The sequence below is a fragment of the Scomber japonicus genome, chromosome 13, assembly GCF_027409825.1.
Source record: "Scomber japonicus isolate fScoJap1 chromosome 13, fScoJap1.pri, whole genome shotgun sequence".
In the NCBI taxonomy this organism is placed as follows: domain Eukaryota; kingdom Metazoa; phylum Chordata; class Actinopteri; order Scombriformes; family Scombridae; genus Scomber; species Scomber japonicus.
Window position 1 is genome coordinate 1,952,764 of NC_070590.1, and position 16,361 is coordinate 1,969,124.

At 41.7% G+C, this 16,361-nt stretch overlaps 1 protein-coding gene across 2 annotated transcripts; it reads right to left on the reverse strand.

Annotated features, from left to right (window-relative positions):
* Positions 1–126: 126 nt before the first annotated feature.
* slc13a5a (solute carrier family 13 member 5a) lies at positions 127–15,789 on the reverse strand. 2 transcript variants are annotated; one of them, XM_053331189.1, is made up of 13 exons: positions 15,415–15,610; positions 9,796–9,924; positions 8,975–9,111; positions 8,314–8,549; positions 7,551–7,721; positions 6,829–6,997; positions 6,357–6,479; positions 6,000–6,212; positions 3,010–3,113; positions 2,810–2,931; positions 2,004–2,165; positions 1,726–1,863; positions 127–1,138 (listed from the first exon to the last, which is right to left on the reverse strand). In XM_053331189.1, exons 1-13 carry the CDS (start codon positions 15,526–15,528, stop codon positions 1,010–1,012), a joined length of 1,947 nt encoding a protein of 648 aa, XP_053187164.1. In that variant the 5' UTR covers positions 15,529–15,610; the 3' UTR covers positions 127–1,009. The 2 variants fall into 2 exon arrangements, with proteins under 2 accessions (XP_053187164.1, XP_053187163.1); XM_053331188.1 differs by having other exon boundaries at positions 2,810–3,113; positions 15,415–15,789.
* Between the last annotated feature and the right edge of the window lie 572 nt (positions 15,790–16,361).

Genomic DNA, 16,361 nt, shown 5'->3' on the forward strand with positions numbered 1-16,361 from the left:
ACAGGTTTGTTAATGTCTTATCAAGATCCAATGAAAGTCTTATTCTGTTAGTATTATGCAGTATTAAATATTATGCTGTGAACAGCTTTGGATTACTACACAAAGATTTATTGTCACAGATTTCTTTATAGATCAATTTTTATTAATATCAAATAAAACTGTTAGCAACAACATGGTACAAAACTGTGGAAGTTACATATGTACAATATACATTTACTCTCTTACATAAAAAAAATCTATGTCATGAAATACAAACTCAGGCATTTAAATAGAAAACAATACAAAACACGTTTCTAATTACAGGAAAATAAATCAGATTCACAGTTGTTGTTGAAAAGTTTCTCATCCTGCTGCAGTTTGTTCATCCAGAGTCACAAAAAAAACAACAGATAACTAAGAATGACAGCTGTCTAATATCTAGTTTCTATTGTTAAAGGTGCAGTGTGTAGAATTTAGTGGCATTATAATATTGTTGGTAATTTAATTTGCTCCACATGCCTAAAACAATAAAACTAACTAGACAATGTTAAATTAAATACTTAGTGATGAAAGCAGTTGAAGTGTTAAAAACAGAAACAGAGATTTGAGCATTTTTGATAATATATTGCCAAATGTTTGTTGGTGTCACCTGCATAAATATGAGTATTTGCAGTGATTGAGAGTAATTAGAAAATAAAATCAGTATCAGTGTTAAAGTGTTTACAGCATTACCCCCCCCCCCCCCTCACCCATTTATAACCCTAACCAAAGGAGACTTAATCCTGGAGGCTGCAAACATTTTCATTTCAACAGTTTCTGCCAAAGAAAAGTAAAGATTTGACATCAAAACATCTGAAAACAGACTCTTGATGCTTCTGGTGGCTCAGAACCAGGTGTCACATTCTGCAGTACATACAATATACAAACACAAGAATAAAAAATGTCACCATCCAGTGATGAGTGACGAAGCCTGAAGACGTTGAATAAAACATTAAGATGTAGCAGCAGGTTGTAGAAAGCAGTGGTGCTTCTACACGGGCGCAGTGCTGTTGGCCCACGACGGGAAGGAATCCAGACTGAACATGACGCGACCCCAACTGTTGATGGCCAGACTGATGCAGCAGATCCCGATGATGTTCATCACCACGCCTGTTTTAGCCTGCAGGGGGCGCAGCAGAGGAGGAGGAAGAAGGACAGCAGAGGTTACTGTGATTTCCTGTGTCGGTCTGAAGATGAACAAAAATGTCTACGGTACATACATACATACTGTTTATATACTGTATATCCACATTTATAACCAATAACAAATATATAAAGTATTGTTCCTTTGCTGATAGTTTAAAACATCTTCCATCTCTGAACTTTGTGTCAACCAATAAAATGAGCTCTTCGGAGTCATGCAAGGTCAATACACATAAAAGGTCTCATTGTCTCTTGTGGAAGAACAAAACACTAAAAATACACTTTCTAAGTTTGTAGTACGGCAGCATTTATTACAACTATGACAACAAATATTTACTTCTTGCTATAGAAAAATGTTTTTCATTCATTGCTGCAGTTTGGAACCAACGAATGATGCCATAAATAAAACAGTAAATAGCATCTGCTCAATAACTTTTAATATTTCCTAATGGATACAAGTCAGTAAAATATCTAACTTTATCAATAACAGCTGTTGAGACTTCCAGTTAAAGTGTCTGTAAACATTCTGGTAAACAGAGATGAGATGTTGGAGGCGGGACTCACCATGTCGGACACTTTGAGATAACCGGAGGAGAAGACGATGGCGTTGGGCGGCGTGGCGACGGGCAGCATGAAGGCGAAGGAGGCGCTGAGGGTGCAGGGGATCATCACGTACAGAGGATTCAAGCTTATAGACTGAGACTGAAACACAGAGAATATACTTACACTGATGTTGAGGTTGATTGACCAGTATATCACATGATCAGGTTCATATGAAAACTTCTGATCACTTGATTCATTGATTGTGTTTTAAGACTGTGTGTGTGTTTGTGTTTTGTTACCATGGACGCCAGGATGGGCAGGAAGAGTGTTGCCGTGGCGACGTTGCTGGCACACTCGGTGAAGGTGGCGATGAGGAGGCAGAGGATGACAGCGATGGCCCACGGAGGGATGGAGTGTAGCGGTGTCATCTGAGCACCGAGCCAGCGGGACAGACCGGACTCCTGACAACACACACACACACACACACAAACATACACACACACACACACACACACACACACACACACACACACACACACACACACACACACACACACACACACACACACACACACACACACACACACACACACACACACACACGTCCTCTCTTACTGACGATGTTCTAGTGATCCTCTTTACTAGATCATGTCCCCGCTTTCTAAGAATCACTTAATTTCTACTGAGGTTCCTCTTTCCAAAAATCTCCACACTTTTCTAAATGTTCAATGTTATTTCTTTCCAAACTATTCTTTATGTTAAAAAATGTTATTACTTAACAAAATGTTCTTACATACTAAAGATATTCTTACTTATTTAAAATGTTCTTACAGTACAAGTATTTGTGCTTACAGAAATGTTCTTATTGTCCAAAAGAGTTGTTTCTTTCAACAGAAGGGATGTGTTTTCCAAAACTATCCTCAAAAGGTTTCCAAAATAGGTTCTTAATTAAAAAAAATATTGCTAATATCCAAAAAGCTCTCTCAAAAAATACTGTCTAAAAATTCCCATACTGTTCAAGATAAGACATTTCACTTTTCATAAAGGTTCTCCCTTGTCTTAATACTTCTTAATATCTCCCTGAAGATGTAAAGGTGTCACACACCTCGCTGCCTTTGGCCAGAGCGAAGCCTCCTCCCAGCAGCAGGACGATGTTCCAGGGCATCTTCCTCTGAGTCACCTGCCAGGTGAGGAGGGAGGGGGCGGGGCCTCTGGACACCTGGGAGTCTGAAAACATGAAAAAAGGGTTAATCACTAACCAAAAATGTGTGTGTGTGTGTGTGTGTGTGTGTGTGTGTGTAGTACCTGTCTCAGAGCTCCTCCAGCAGCAGAGGTATCTCGGAGGCTCAGACGGAAGAACAAACAACAACACAGAAACAAACAGAGAGACGGTCGCATCGGTGACAAACCTGCAGAGAAGAAGAAGACGACAGAACAAATAAAGGTGTCAAGGTGAGTGGTGTTACCTGAACTACAACGAGTCACATGATCAATTCAGTATAAAGGTCCAAACTCATCAAAAATTATTATTAATATGTCTAAAACATCTCTGGAGATCCAAAAAAGTTTCCTAATGTCCAAAACAGTTCCTAATGGTCTCTAATTTCAAAAACATCCCCACATTTTTGTCAAACAGTACTTCCCCATTCAGCTTCACTTCCTGTTCCAATCATATTTACACATTAATTACTGACCTCCGTCACATGGAGCGACGGCTCGGCTCATGAATGGGGATTTCACCACAACCGGTTTGTATTTGTGTAGACAGACGGCCAAAAGTAAAAACTACCGGGACATTTCCAAATCTGCCTCCTGAGCCGTCTGTTTGTTTTTACATTTTCGAGAATTTTCATTCAAAAGAATTTCCATTCAAAGAAACAAAGAAAGACAATTGAAGGCGTTGATTCAGACTCTGGGGAGACTGTAACGGGCATTTTCATTTTCTGACATTTAAAAGAATAATGAAATTGATTGATAATGGCAACAATCATTAATTACAACTTTAATTTGTCCTAATACCCTGCATGAGGTCACTTTTAATGATACGGGGAAAGTATAGGTGTCATTTAAAGACTTTTTATATTAAGATATCTTTGTTCTTTGATGGACTGGGGGGTGGTGATGGTGGTGGTGGTGGGGGGGTTTGCTGTGTGTCTTCATTTATCTGCATGATTCCAGATGATGTTTTCAGCTACGATCAGCTGACTGACTGAAGGACCTCTGAGCTTCACTACCAACCTGCGTAATCGGGAAACATGTTGAAATCATCCGTTTGCACAAACTACACGACCAGGTTGACCAACCGCCCCCCGACCCCCCCCCCCCCCCCAACCCCACGACTCCCCCCGACTCCCCTACCCAGTCTGCTGTTACTGAAGGAAACACTGCAGAGCCTCTTTCATGTCTGTCCCTGACATGTTTCCTGCAGTGGGGTCATGTGTGAACGGGGGCAGGGATCAATATTCAGGGTAAACTGGACCACCAATGTTCCACCTCAAGACCTCGTAACATTTCAGCAGTACATCTGTTGTGACTGGCAGCTGTAACCCTGCAGGGACAAGCACCTGACCAAAGAGAAAACCAATCACAAGACTTCACTGATGACGTATTTTAATCCGTGACTTGTTTACAGTTTTGGTGTGAGTGCTTTACAGGAACACTGACACTGGACAAAAACAGCTCCTCTCCTGCCATGTTCCTGAAAATAATAAGAAATGTTTTCATGTAAATCTGTACTTTCTCCCCCATCTTCTTCTTCTACTGTTGAGTTTTAAGGTGGTTGGCTTCCACGAATGTTGCATGACCTCCATCTACTGGACTGTCCATCGTCTATTCTGGCATTGTTATGCATTGAAATGTTCCTGAATGTAGCTGCAGGTGTGAACAGTGAACATTTATCCCAGAAATTCACCAGGAATTATGAGAAAGAGTCTTTAGTGTGAAACATAACATCATTGTTTTAAGGTAGAAGGTGTTATTCTCTTTTATTGCTATCTTTGATGTATTAGATCTGGTTTTAATCTTAGAACAGGCAGCTGGTTCCTGTTAAATGAATCCAGACTGAAACATGTGCAGACCACTTTATAATCTGAATATAAACACGCATGTAAACGCTTTAACTCACTCTCCTGGTTACCTACAGAACAGAACTGATTTCATTAAAACCCTTTTTAACTTTTCATATTTAGATCCAGGTAGAAAATAAAAGAGAACAAACAATTTAATGCTTTTTATTCAGAGATAACGGTTGTTGTGGTTTGGTTTGGTTCGGGTCTGTTAACTTACAGGATCTCTTCATGTTGTGAGCTATCAGTCCTAAGAGGTGAAAAGCCTCCAGATGAAGTGTGGAAAGAGCAGCAGCAGTTGTTGACGTGACACTAAAGTTTACTGTTTGTACCCTGAACACGCTTCCTGTGTTTGTTCTTTGCTTCAGATTCCTGTTTGTTCAGAGATTTAGCCCCGAGGCAAGGTCTGCGTTAAAGAACAGTCTGAGCTCATTCATCTCCTGAACTCTTTTCTTTTTCCACTTTACATTTATGCAGGAGCAGTGCTGAGAACACACACACACACACACACACACACATACACACACACACACACACACACACACACACACACACACACACGAAGAGAGAGAGAGACAGACGGAGAAATGTGAAGAATGAATTCACAGCAGTGTTTCAGGATCATTTACTGAGTGAAGCTACAAACTGCAGTCCAGAGAAACATTCACAGGGATCAGCTGGGATCAGAATGTGCATTTACATTTTCAGTCTGTGCATGAAAGACTCTGAGTGGAAATTATTTAAATGTGAAATGTTGGAATATTCTGAGTTGTAAAAGTAGTTATTTGGATAAAAAGCTGAATATCGATTAAATGATGACGTACATAAAGCACCTGACTTCAAGGGAATTTCTGGAATTTTTCAACCTGGTTTTTCTGATAGTTTTGTGTCAGAGTGACAAAAACTTGGAGATGGTTCAGGACTCAGCTAGAGCGGTTGTGAAACTGGCTTCAGTGTAATTCTTTGGAGCAACATCAATAATCATACAATAATCTACTAAAAGTGTTTCTGCCTTCAACTATGGTGAGTTTAGTTGAGCTTTTTGCTTATGATCTCTCACATGGATGCCATTGGGGTCAATCGTTTCATTCGTTACATTTCAGATGTTAAAGAGTTGTTAGCAGTTCTTGGACATTTAATCTCAAAACTACTCACAAGATTTCATTGAAGCGACTGTTTGAAGCCCAACGGAGGTCAAATTATACATTATAATAGTTTGTTGGCACTCACTCAGCCTTGGAATTGAAGAGGTGTGTAGCCCATCCATCCATGAAGCGCGGGTCTCGTGTGAACCACAGCACCACCATGAGGATGAAGACCACCAGGACGTTGGCCTCTCCGTAGCTCATAGGTCCCAGACGCCGATGCTCATCCCTGATCACTTCGTACGCAGCGCGCTCCTTCTCCGTCTGCACCGTCCCACAACCCCACGTCCGCCGCAAGCTGCAACCAAACGGTGAATGGAAGCCAAATTGAAGTTCATCTCATACTTTTTGACATTTTTTTGTGTTTAACGTGTTTTCTGGATAAACATTTGAGCTTCTTGACTTAGATGATTAAAGGATAAACAAAAATATTTGGACTCACTCGCAGCCGATGTAGAGGAACTGCAGCCAGAACCAGGCCAGCGTCAGCATCAGCACCATGGTGGGGAACGCAAACACGAACCAGGACGCAAAGTTGATGACGTCACCGTTCTGAGGGAAGAGTCTGTGAGACGGGACGCCAAAGAGGAGGTGAGACCCGTTAAAATCTGGACAGCAGTTTTAAAGGGGTGAGAATCTTATTAAAATCGTTGTGGTCACAGTTAAAATAAATGTGTGTATCGTCTGCATAAAGGTGGACACTGATGTAGTGCGCTCTTGATGTCATGTTGGTAGCATGTAGATTGAAAAGATGATGAAGCCCTGAGGAACTTAAGCGTCTGTACTAACCACAACCAACAGAAAAAGTCTTTCTTTGTCTTCTACCGGCTCCTCGAGGCCGTTGAGCAGCTAATGAAACTGTACATGACTCAGATGTCACAGTATCAGTCTGGTTCTTGTGTATTTGCTCTTACTGGCTCATCTGTCCAATCAGAACCAGGTTTGGTCCGGTCCCTGTCAGCGTAGCGATGCCGCCAATGCTAGCAGCGTAGCACACACACAGCAGGAGGCCTTTACACATCTTCGTCCTCTCCTCCTCCACATCGCTCGCCTCCTCCAACTCCAGCGGACAGCAGACAACCACTGAAACAGTTTGTAGAGTCATAAGAATCTAATTCTCATTAGTTTTACGTTCATTTCTTTAAAAAAAACTACTTTGACACTTTGACCTTTGATCCAGTGAAACACAGAAGCACATATTGGTAGATTTATATTAATCATATCATATGTTCAGTAGTGGAAGAAACACTCAGATTATTTAAGTAATCCTTCAGTAAAAGTACCATTACACCAATGCTACAGTAAAAGTACATGAGTATTACAAGTTTTATTATGGGTTTAAATATTATGAGCTTGATGTAGTTTGTATTGAAGTGAAAGTAGTGAGTTAGATACCACTGGGTTCATCTTTAACAATGTGTTGTTATATTATCCATTGTGTCACATCTCAAATCAAATATAACTGGATGAGAATCAACAGTCATGTTTTTGTGATATTCAAATTAACCCCTGTGGACTATTTCTGTAGGTTTTCACAAGAAACTTTTGTATCTAAATCAGTTGAACTGATTGGAGGGAAAGAAACCAATCTGAGAGCTGAACGGTTGGTTTGCAAAGACGTAGACTATCATCTCACCTGTCCCGCTGTCGGTGCAGCCTGATGGAGGTTTGTCTTGTGGTGTTGGTTTGATGCTCTCCTGTCTGTCCATCCGAACCTCTGATGCCTCTTTCTGCTCAGACGGCATTTCGTCTCGCAGGTTGCTGCTTTTCTCTAAGCTCTCTGGTGTCAGAGTGTCCTCGTTCACATCTGGAAACAAACACACCGCAAACAATTAGCTCCTTTTAGACCTTTAAACCTGAGGGCCACACAAAGTACTTATTGGATCGTTAAACACCTTCCCAACATTGGGAGGTAGGAGATGAAACTTTCCAAAACAATTCAGCCATAGCGCCTGCTTTACTTTAGGCTAGGTGTGTAGCGGAGTGAAAGCTCTCTCTCAAGTTCTTTTATTTCTTCACACAGCTGCTTCTGTTATGTTTGGTTAAGGTCAGGGAATTAAAGCAGTTCTCTAAATTTAATGAGCAGATATGTTTCTATTGGGGCTTTTTGGGCAACTGACATTAGGACCTGTATCGTTTCTCTTGGGAGGACAGACTTCCCAACATTAGTCATGAACACTGACACTGGATATAAACTGTGTGTTGCAGGTCCAAAATACATTGGGCTGGTTTTTCTACTGCAAACAGCAGGGTGCTTCAACTTTGTATTTTAAGAAACTACTCAGTAAACGAGAAACATTCAAACTTTAATATATTTCTCTTGTATAGACCAGGTCTGGATCAGGTCTAGACCTGGTCTAGACCGGGTCATTGATCTGCTGATTGATGGCTCATCTTACCAGGGTTTTCCGAGTTGTTGGAAACAGCAGTTTGCAGGACGCTGATGGTTTTCTCCTGATGCTCCTTCTGTAAAACTTCGCTCCTGCTCCGCGTCTTGGAGGAGGGATCGGGGTCGACGTCGCCTTGGATCTGCTCCAGGACGGCCTGGACGATGGGAACCATCATGGCGGTGGTGGCTGTGTTGCTGATCCACATGGACAGGAAGGCCGTGACTCCCATGAACCCCAACATCAACCTGCTCCACAGACACATGGGGGGGGGGCGGCATGATGATGCTATGATGGATTTTATTCTAATTTTAACCCTCGTGTTGTCCCCAGGTCAAGGAAGGAGAGAAGGAAGAACAGGAGGAAGAAGGAAAAGAGGAAGTTAGTAAGGAGAGAAGGAAGGGAGGACGGAAGGAAGGAGGGAAGGAAAGGAGTAAGGAGGGAGGGAGGGAAGAAGGAAGGAAGGAAGGAAGGATGGAAGGAAAGAAAGAAAGGGGTAAGGGCGAAAAGAGGAAGGAATTTAGGAGAGAAGTAAAGGAGTACGGAGGGAGGGAAGGAAGGATGGAAGGAAAGAAGGCAGGAAGCAAGGAAGGATGGAAGGAAAGGAGTAAGGAGGAAGGAAGGAAGGAAGGAAGGAAGGAGGGAGCAGCTTCACAGCGATCAGGTGACTCACAGAGCGGGTCGGACTCCCACCAGCAGCAGCACCCGCAGGGCGATGCGCTTGTGGAGGTTCCAGTGCTCCACGGCCACGGCCACCATCAGCCCGCCCACAAACAGCATGTTAGTGTCCTTCAGGTACTGCATACACACCTGCACAGCAACACACACACACACACACACACACACACACACACACACACACACACATTTAATTGATTTAACAACAATGTGAAGACTTAACAGCGTAAATTATGAAGTTGTTCCATTTGACTTATTAAAGACAAATAATCTGTATATTTCCAGTTTGAACTTTGATGCCTCTCTACTGATGATGTCACCTCATGTTTTCCTTCTGCTGTAGTTTAATGGCACTGATTGAAGATTTGACAAACTGACGACTTATTTCACTTCATGTTATTCAGTTATTGACACTCTTACTGCTCAAATGCAGGCCAGGCAGGTGTGTGTGTGTGTCTTTGTCTGTGTGTTTTGCACACACTGTGTAGTGTGCTAACATTATATGTGAAGTGTAAAGTGCTGTAGTGTAATGCATGTTGCTACTGCCTTGTGCTCTCCTACTGTTACACTTGATACTGACCAGTAAGATGTACTTAATACTGCCACAGTAAAAGTTACTTAGTGTTATATGATCAGGATGACTTTTGAACACTGGAAATAAATCGTGTACTCATCCCGGCAGTAGCCCCGTGGCACTCAACATTTCCCTGTAATTTTCTAGTTTTTGTTTTTGAAATTTCCAGAAGTTTTGGTTCTAGTTGTCCAGTGTGTGTGTGTGTGTGTGTGTGTGTGTGTGTGTGTGTGTGTGTGTCTCACATCTTTGGACTGCATGATGCCGAGGACGGGGAACAGGATGGTCGGCAGCAGAGCCGTCACCGCCAGCGGCAGAACCTCAGTGCACCAATAAATGGCCATGAGAGCGATGACATAAGCGCAGGCCGCCTCCTACACAGGAAACAGAAACATTCATATTTAACACATTCTCAGATCCAACATGCAACACGGCTTAGGAGCTGCTTGTAAATGCCTTTAAAAAATATATATATATATATATATATATATATATATATATATATATATATATATAGATTTGTTAGTTTGTTTATTCTAGTCCAGGGGTGTCAAACATGCGGCCCGTGGGCCAGAACCGGCCCGCCAAGAGGTCCAGTCCGGCCCAGTTTCCTTCTTCCTCTTACACAAACATTAATGACGTCTGCATCCATTCAACTGCTTCAATAAACCTTCAATCACATGTTAAATCATGATTGTTATAGAGACTGAGGAACATTTAGAGCTTCACTTTGCTCTGTTAATTACATTTAAATATGAATATTGAAAGTTTAAAAGGCTTTTGGAGTTTAAAGGAGTGTTCCCAGTATATAGTTCCTCCCTGGTCTCAAGTCAGATCTGTAATATAATATTTAAAACAAAAGCTGTTTTTGTAGAAAATGAGAGAAGTGTTGACGCAGGCTCGTGCTGTGAGCTCTGAGGGTTAAAATCTCACGTGCACGCCCGTCACATGTGTGCAGGTTTATAACACGTATGATAACATGAAGGTTTCTGTTCGATCATGTTGCTGGACTCCAGATTCTTGCTGTGGGATAAAAGATACTCACAACTGATGCACAATAAATGACATTCTTCCATTGAAACTAATAATAATGATAATAATACTAAACGTACTTTATACAGAAATGCACAAAGAGCTTAACATAGTTGAACCAGAATTAAAACAACATCATCGTTTAAATGGAAAATTTAAGTCAATTCAAGCTCTGATCAGATTTCAGGTGAACTCTCTCTAACGACATCTGACAGGAGTCTGGGAGAAAAACTGACTTTTAAGGCTCATAATCTTCACATTTCCAGTTTCTATATTAATATTCTGAGTCTCTACTGGAATAAAAACTCCTTATTTATCTTCTACTGGTCCTTTATGCAGCCGCTCAGTTCAGCCTCTGTCTCTTAACAGGCCGTTTTACCTCCTGTCTCTTTAAGGACCCCCTTAGCAACCACCTTAGCAACCATGGAACACAGCCCTTAGCAACCATGGAACACAGCGCTTAGCAACCACAGAACACAGCCCTTAGCAACCACCTTAGCAACCAAAGCTTCCATATAAACTAACTATAGCAGCAGGATTTCACTTCTTTTTCTCCTTCTTTACTCCAAATGTTCAACTTCTTAAATCACATCCGTACATGTTGGAGCTGAATCACATCTGAGATATGAGAGTGGAAACACCGTAGCAACCACCTTAGCAACCACCGTAGCAACCACCTTAGCAAACAAGGCTAAATTAGGCATGTATGATGTCAGCTCGTCAGAAAGGTAGAAAAAACAGCTGAAAATGAAGTGTAGAGCAGGTTGAAGCCTGACGTTTGACTTGCAGGCAGCATTTCATCGTATGTTCATCTCAAGTTTCTGAGCTTCGACCACGTTTAACATCTGACATCAGAACAGAATAAAGACCATGACGTTTCCCCCTTTAACTGCTTGCTGACTGTAACATTAAAACCTCAGATGCTCCAAAATGCAGCAGCACGTCTTCAACCAGCCACAAATAGCTTGAGTTGCTCCACTTTCTGTCACTTTCCACTGACTTCCTCACTATGAACTGAACTTCTTACAGCGGAAACCTTGTGTTCAAACTCCAAAGACAGCTCCCAGACAGCACTGAATAATCCATCGTCTTCTTATTAAAGGCTTTAGAGACTCAAATCAGACAACTTACATGGAAAATGAATAAAACTGTGAAACTAAAGGGCCAAACGTTTGTTTGTTTGTTGTTTGTGACTCATGGGTTGTTGTGTTTGTGTGTAAAATCAGCTGCTGCCTGCTGTGTTGATTGTATAAAGAGTTTTGAAGATGTCGACTCAGTGTTGAACCATGAAGGTAACCAATTAATAAACTTGTAGTTCAGGATCTGAATACATGTTTCACTACTGAGATATGATCCATTCTCTGTGTGTCATGTCGAACATCAGACATTCAGTTCATCATGTGGAAACATGTAATGTGTGAGAAAGCAGAGAGTAGAGCACGACATGAACAGATCATCACCTGCTGACATGAGACTGTCCAAACACACCGTCTCTGTTTTTATGAACCTTCATTCACACACACACACACATCCACACACACACATCCACACACACACATACACACACACACACACACACACACACACACACACACACACACTCCTGCTGAGATTCCTCCTTCATGAGTGAATTTCTGGGAAATGTTAGAAACCAAAAATATTAATGAAGTCTTCTTCCCTGTTTCAGGGTAAAGGTCTGTCAGCGCAGCAGGAAGAAGAAAAGACTTTTAACTCTGTTTCATGTTCTGAATGAATTTTAATGAAGCGTGTAGTAGAGTAGAGTAACTTATGACAGTGACCTTTCACCCAGTCTGGACTCTGCTTGTCAATGAGTGACAGGAAGCTGTGAATGTGACCTGCTGACTGTTCTGCTCTGAGCTGTGAGCGTCCAGCGATCGATACGATGAGATAGTGATGAAAGTCATTTATCACACAAACACAAACAATCATGAGACAACATCTGGATTCACTGCTTCTCTCAGCTTTATATGACAACATCTGGATTCACTCTTTATATGACAACATCTGGATTCAGTCTTTATATGACAACATCTGGATTCACTGCTTCTCTCAGCTTTACATGACAACATCTGGATTCACTGCTTCTCTCTCACTGCTACTCCCTTCCTTCCCTCCTTCCTCCCTCCTCCCTCCTTTCCTTCCTTCGTCCTCCCTTCCTTCCTTGACTCGAACACAACAGGAGGCTTAACAAACAATCTTCACATTTGAGAAACTGAACATGATCTGAATTCAGACTTAATATTAAACAGTTGAGATGCAGAAGACTCAATGATCTCGTCTTAACCCGGCGCCTACATTACCCACAATGCAACTCAACCTCTGTCAAGTCAGTCTGAGTTTGGGGTTTGTTATGATCGTATCAGTCTCAGAGGTGATTCTAGTGACATCATCAGTGACATCATCAGCTCACACTAAATTCTTTATGCTCCTTTAATCCAGCTGGAAACACACTGATGATTAAATACAGTCACACTGCTTCCTGACCCTTCCTGACCCTTCCTCACCCTAACCCTCACATGGGAACTGATGTTATTGTCTTAAGATGATGTTACGCTGCCTTCAACTATCAGACTCTCTGCTCTCTGCTTCCTGTCGCAGATCAGAGAGAGAAAGTTCAGACACGAAGGCAGAGTGAGATTCTTCCTCCACAGCAGAGACTAGGGCTGGGTATCGTTTAAAAAATGACAAAACCAGCACCAATCCAAGTACCCTTAAAGTGATACTGATACCAACTGAGTACTTCATTCGATACCCATTCCACATGTAGTGCTCTCTCTTTTATCCAGTGTAACAGGTGTGTAGCGTAGACTCACTTTAGAGCGTTTAGGAGGCTTAAAACGTTCCTTTGTGATAAAGCTTATAGTTCGGGCTGGTTCCAGCTCCTAGTTTATGCTGCTATAGGCTTAGACTGCCGGGGGACTTCCATGATGCTCTGGGCTCCTCTCTCCTCCTCCCTCTCTCTCTCTATCCATCCATCTATATCCATTAACATTCATGTACTATTAATGCTTCAATAACCTAAACTTCTTCCCCGGAGTTGTCTGTGCAGGTAATCTGGGCCTGTAGACGTCCGGGTGACAGATTCCAGTCCCAGACCTTCTAGCTTCATTGTTGATTTTCATTGTGCTTCTCTCCTCTATCCTTCCTTTCTCTCCTCTCAACCCCAACCGGTCGAGGCAGATGGCTGCTCAACTGCATAGTGCGCTAACTCAAACTCACCACCACAGATGTGTTGTAGCTGCTGTAGCAATGGGCCAATCACATGTTGTATTAAATTGAACAAAGCTTGCGTTGATTGGCTGTGAGCAAGCCCATACAAATAGGCCTATAGTCATACTTTCTAGTTCTGGGTGCAAAAAGGATGGATTGCAGGAGACGTTTCGATACTACTTGGTTTTGATTCATTTCGGTCGATACTTAAAAGGGTATTGAGTGCCGATACCCAGCCCTAGCAGAGACTGATAGAAACTCTCTAAAGATAGAAAATACCTGTTAGTGTAATGTTCTAACACCAAGACTGAACTCTATACTGGATCTCTCCAGCCTGACAAACCTGAACTATCACAATAAAACTCTGACAGATGTAATGGGAATTCTTAGTATTCATCTTCTCTGATCAAATGAGTAACTATGTCATATGATCGGGTGTATGTGTGTGTCATAATCTGGTGACCATGACACCACTTATATTACATGAAATGCTGATTGAGTGAACATCATGTATGTTATAATCTACTGACTAACCATTGTCCTGATTGTACACACATTATGACTATTGTGCTGACATTGTTCTGATGGTAGAACAAGGACTATTTCCTCTGCTCCGGGCTCGCTGTGCCCTCTCACGCTTGAGACAGCAAGGAGTCCGTCTGCAGACGACTGAATAAACTAGAGAAAGACAACGTACAGCTTTGTGCTTCTTGATAAATAAATATTGCCAGAACACAGACAACTTGCTCTCTGTGAAGTTATCTCTAAATGTTCAGTAAAACGTTTCGACATCCTAGTAATTACATCTGTTCCCGTATATGTCACATTGAATGTACTCTAAATATCAGAGTCCTTTCACATTTTAAACTGGGTTTTTATGAGCTTCAGAACTCAGAGATTTCACTTTTTGCATAATAATTCAACATTTTGGAAAACACACTTATTTGTCTTGTCTGACTGAGCGTTAGGTAGATTGGCATCGCTCTGATCTCTGCAGTCAGCAGCTGGTTAACTTTAACAGCTCTGCACAAAAACATCCATAAACTCCAGGAATGAGTAGCTGCAGCTCACTGATTAACACGTTTATCTCATCTGATGCAGAAATGTTTAAAAGTTATAGTCAAATTATTTCTGACTAACTTTCCATAAATCAGCACTTTGTTACTTTTACGTGTTAATTAGTGATTAACGTTAGCTACTAAGTGTTTGGTTCCTTTTTATTCAGGTTAGCTTTCATAAACCAGCATCTTGAACTGGTCAGTGATCATGAAACTGGTTAAACAGACTGGTGATCTCTCTGTAAACTGGTAAACTGTTCATATGATCAGTAAACTGGTTAGACTGGTTATCACTCATAAACCAGTAAGTCTGGTTTGTTCTCAGCAAACTGGTCACTTGAACTTGTCAGTTATTCATTCAAACTGGTTCCCAATAAACTGGTTGTTTAAACTGGTCAAGACATTACAATGCAAACTTAGCTGTTAATCAGCAAACTGCTAAATGAACATTTAAAATATTCAGCTAAAAGTTTAACTGGTCAAACTCAGTAAAACACTAACTGGGAATGTTAAACTGGTCCCTGTTCAGTGAACTGGTCTCACCGAGGTGCTGAGAGCCAGCGGCAGCAGGACGAACGGGCTGCAGACCAGGATGAAGATGCCTTTCATCCTCCAGACCTGCCGCAGCATTCTCACCCGCAGAGGAAGAACCGACATGGGTGACAGGGATGAAAATGATGATGACGATGAAGATGAAGATGAAGATGAAGATGAAAATGATGATGATGGAGAAAAAGTCTAAATACTCTCCGTCAGAGAAGAACTGCACCACTGAGACTCTGCTCTCTCTGCTCTCACTCTGTCTGCCGGCTTCTGTCTCTCCAACACATTTGTGATGCATTTCACGGTCTACACTAAATATTAACTTAATGTGAGTTACCACACACACACACACACACACACACACACACACACACACACACACACACACACACACACACCCTAACACGCGGTGTCCCTGCAGACTATCTAAACTTTCACCAGAGTAAACACAGAAGAGGAATCAGATCTCCTGTTTACGTCATGCTGAGCTCACCTGGTGTCCTCCTGCACTGAACCTGCACACACAGCAGATATTAACTATAAACTTGATATTCTTCACTTCTATGCTGATGATACACATCTATTAATGTTACTGAGAATGTTCAACAACTTCTTACTTTTTTATTCTGAAATGTTCATTCTGTCTTCTTAATTGTAGATGTTTCATGACATCTGTCCTACATATGATGTTCATATTTGACTATATTACAACAGCATGACAAATGATGACAAGATGTTGATACTGAATGTATGAGTTAAATGTTTATCTGATGTTATATCTGATATCTGATGTCATATTAAAATATCTCATTTTACAGTAAAGTCTGTGATGTTGCAGTAAATCATCTGCTGGTTGTGTTCAGACTCTGGCAGCACTCAGGTCAGACAAAGATCATGGTCTCAGCAGCACTCTGCTGTCAGAGTCCCCCCCCCCCCCCCCCCCCACA

Coding starts and splice junctions, on each gene's coding strand:
- slc13a5a (XM_053331188.1), bottom strand. CDS start 15,528: ATGTCGGTTCTTCCTCTGCGGGTGAGAATGCTGCGGCAGGTCTGGAGG. Junction 9,112..9,795: donor GCATCATGCAGTCCAAAGAT/GTGAGACACACA, acceptor GTTGCTGTGCAG/GTGTGTATGCAGTACCTGAA. Junction 8,550..8,974: donor GTGGGAGTCCGACCCGCTCT/GTGAGTCACCTG, acceptor TCTGTGGAGCAG/GTTGATGTTGGGGTTCATGG.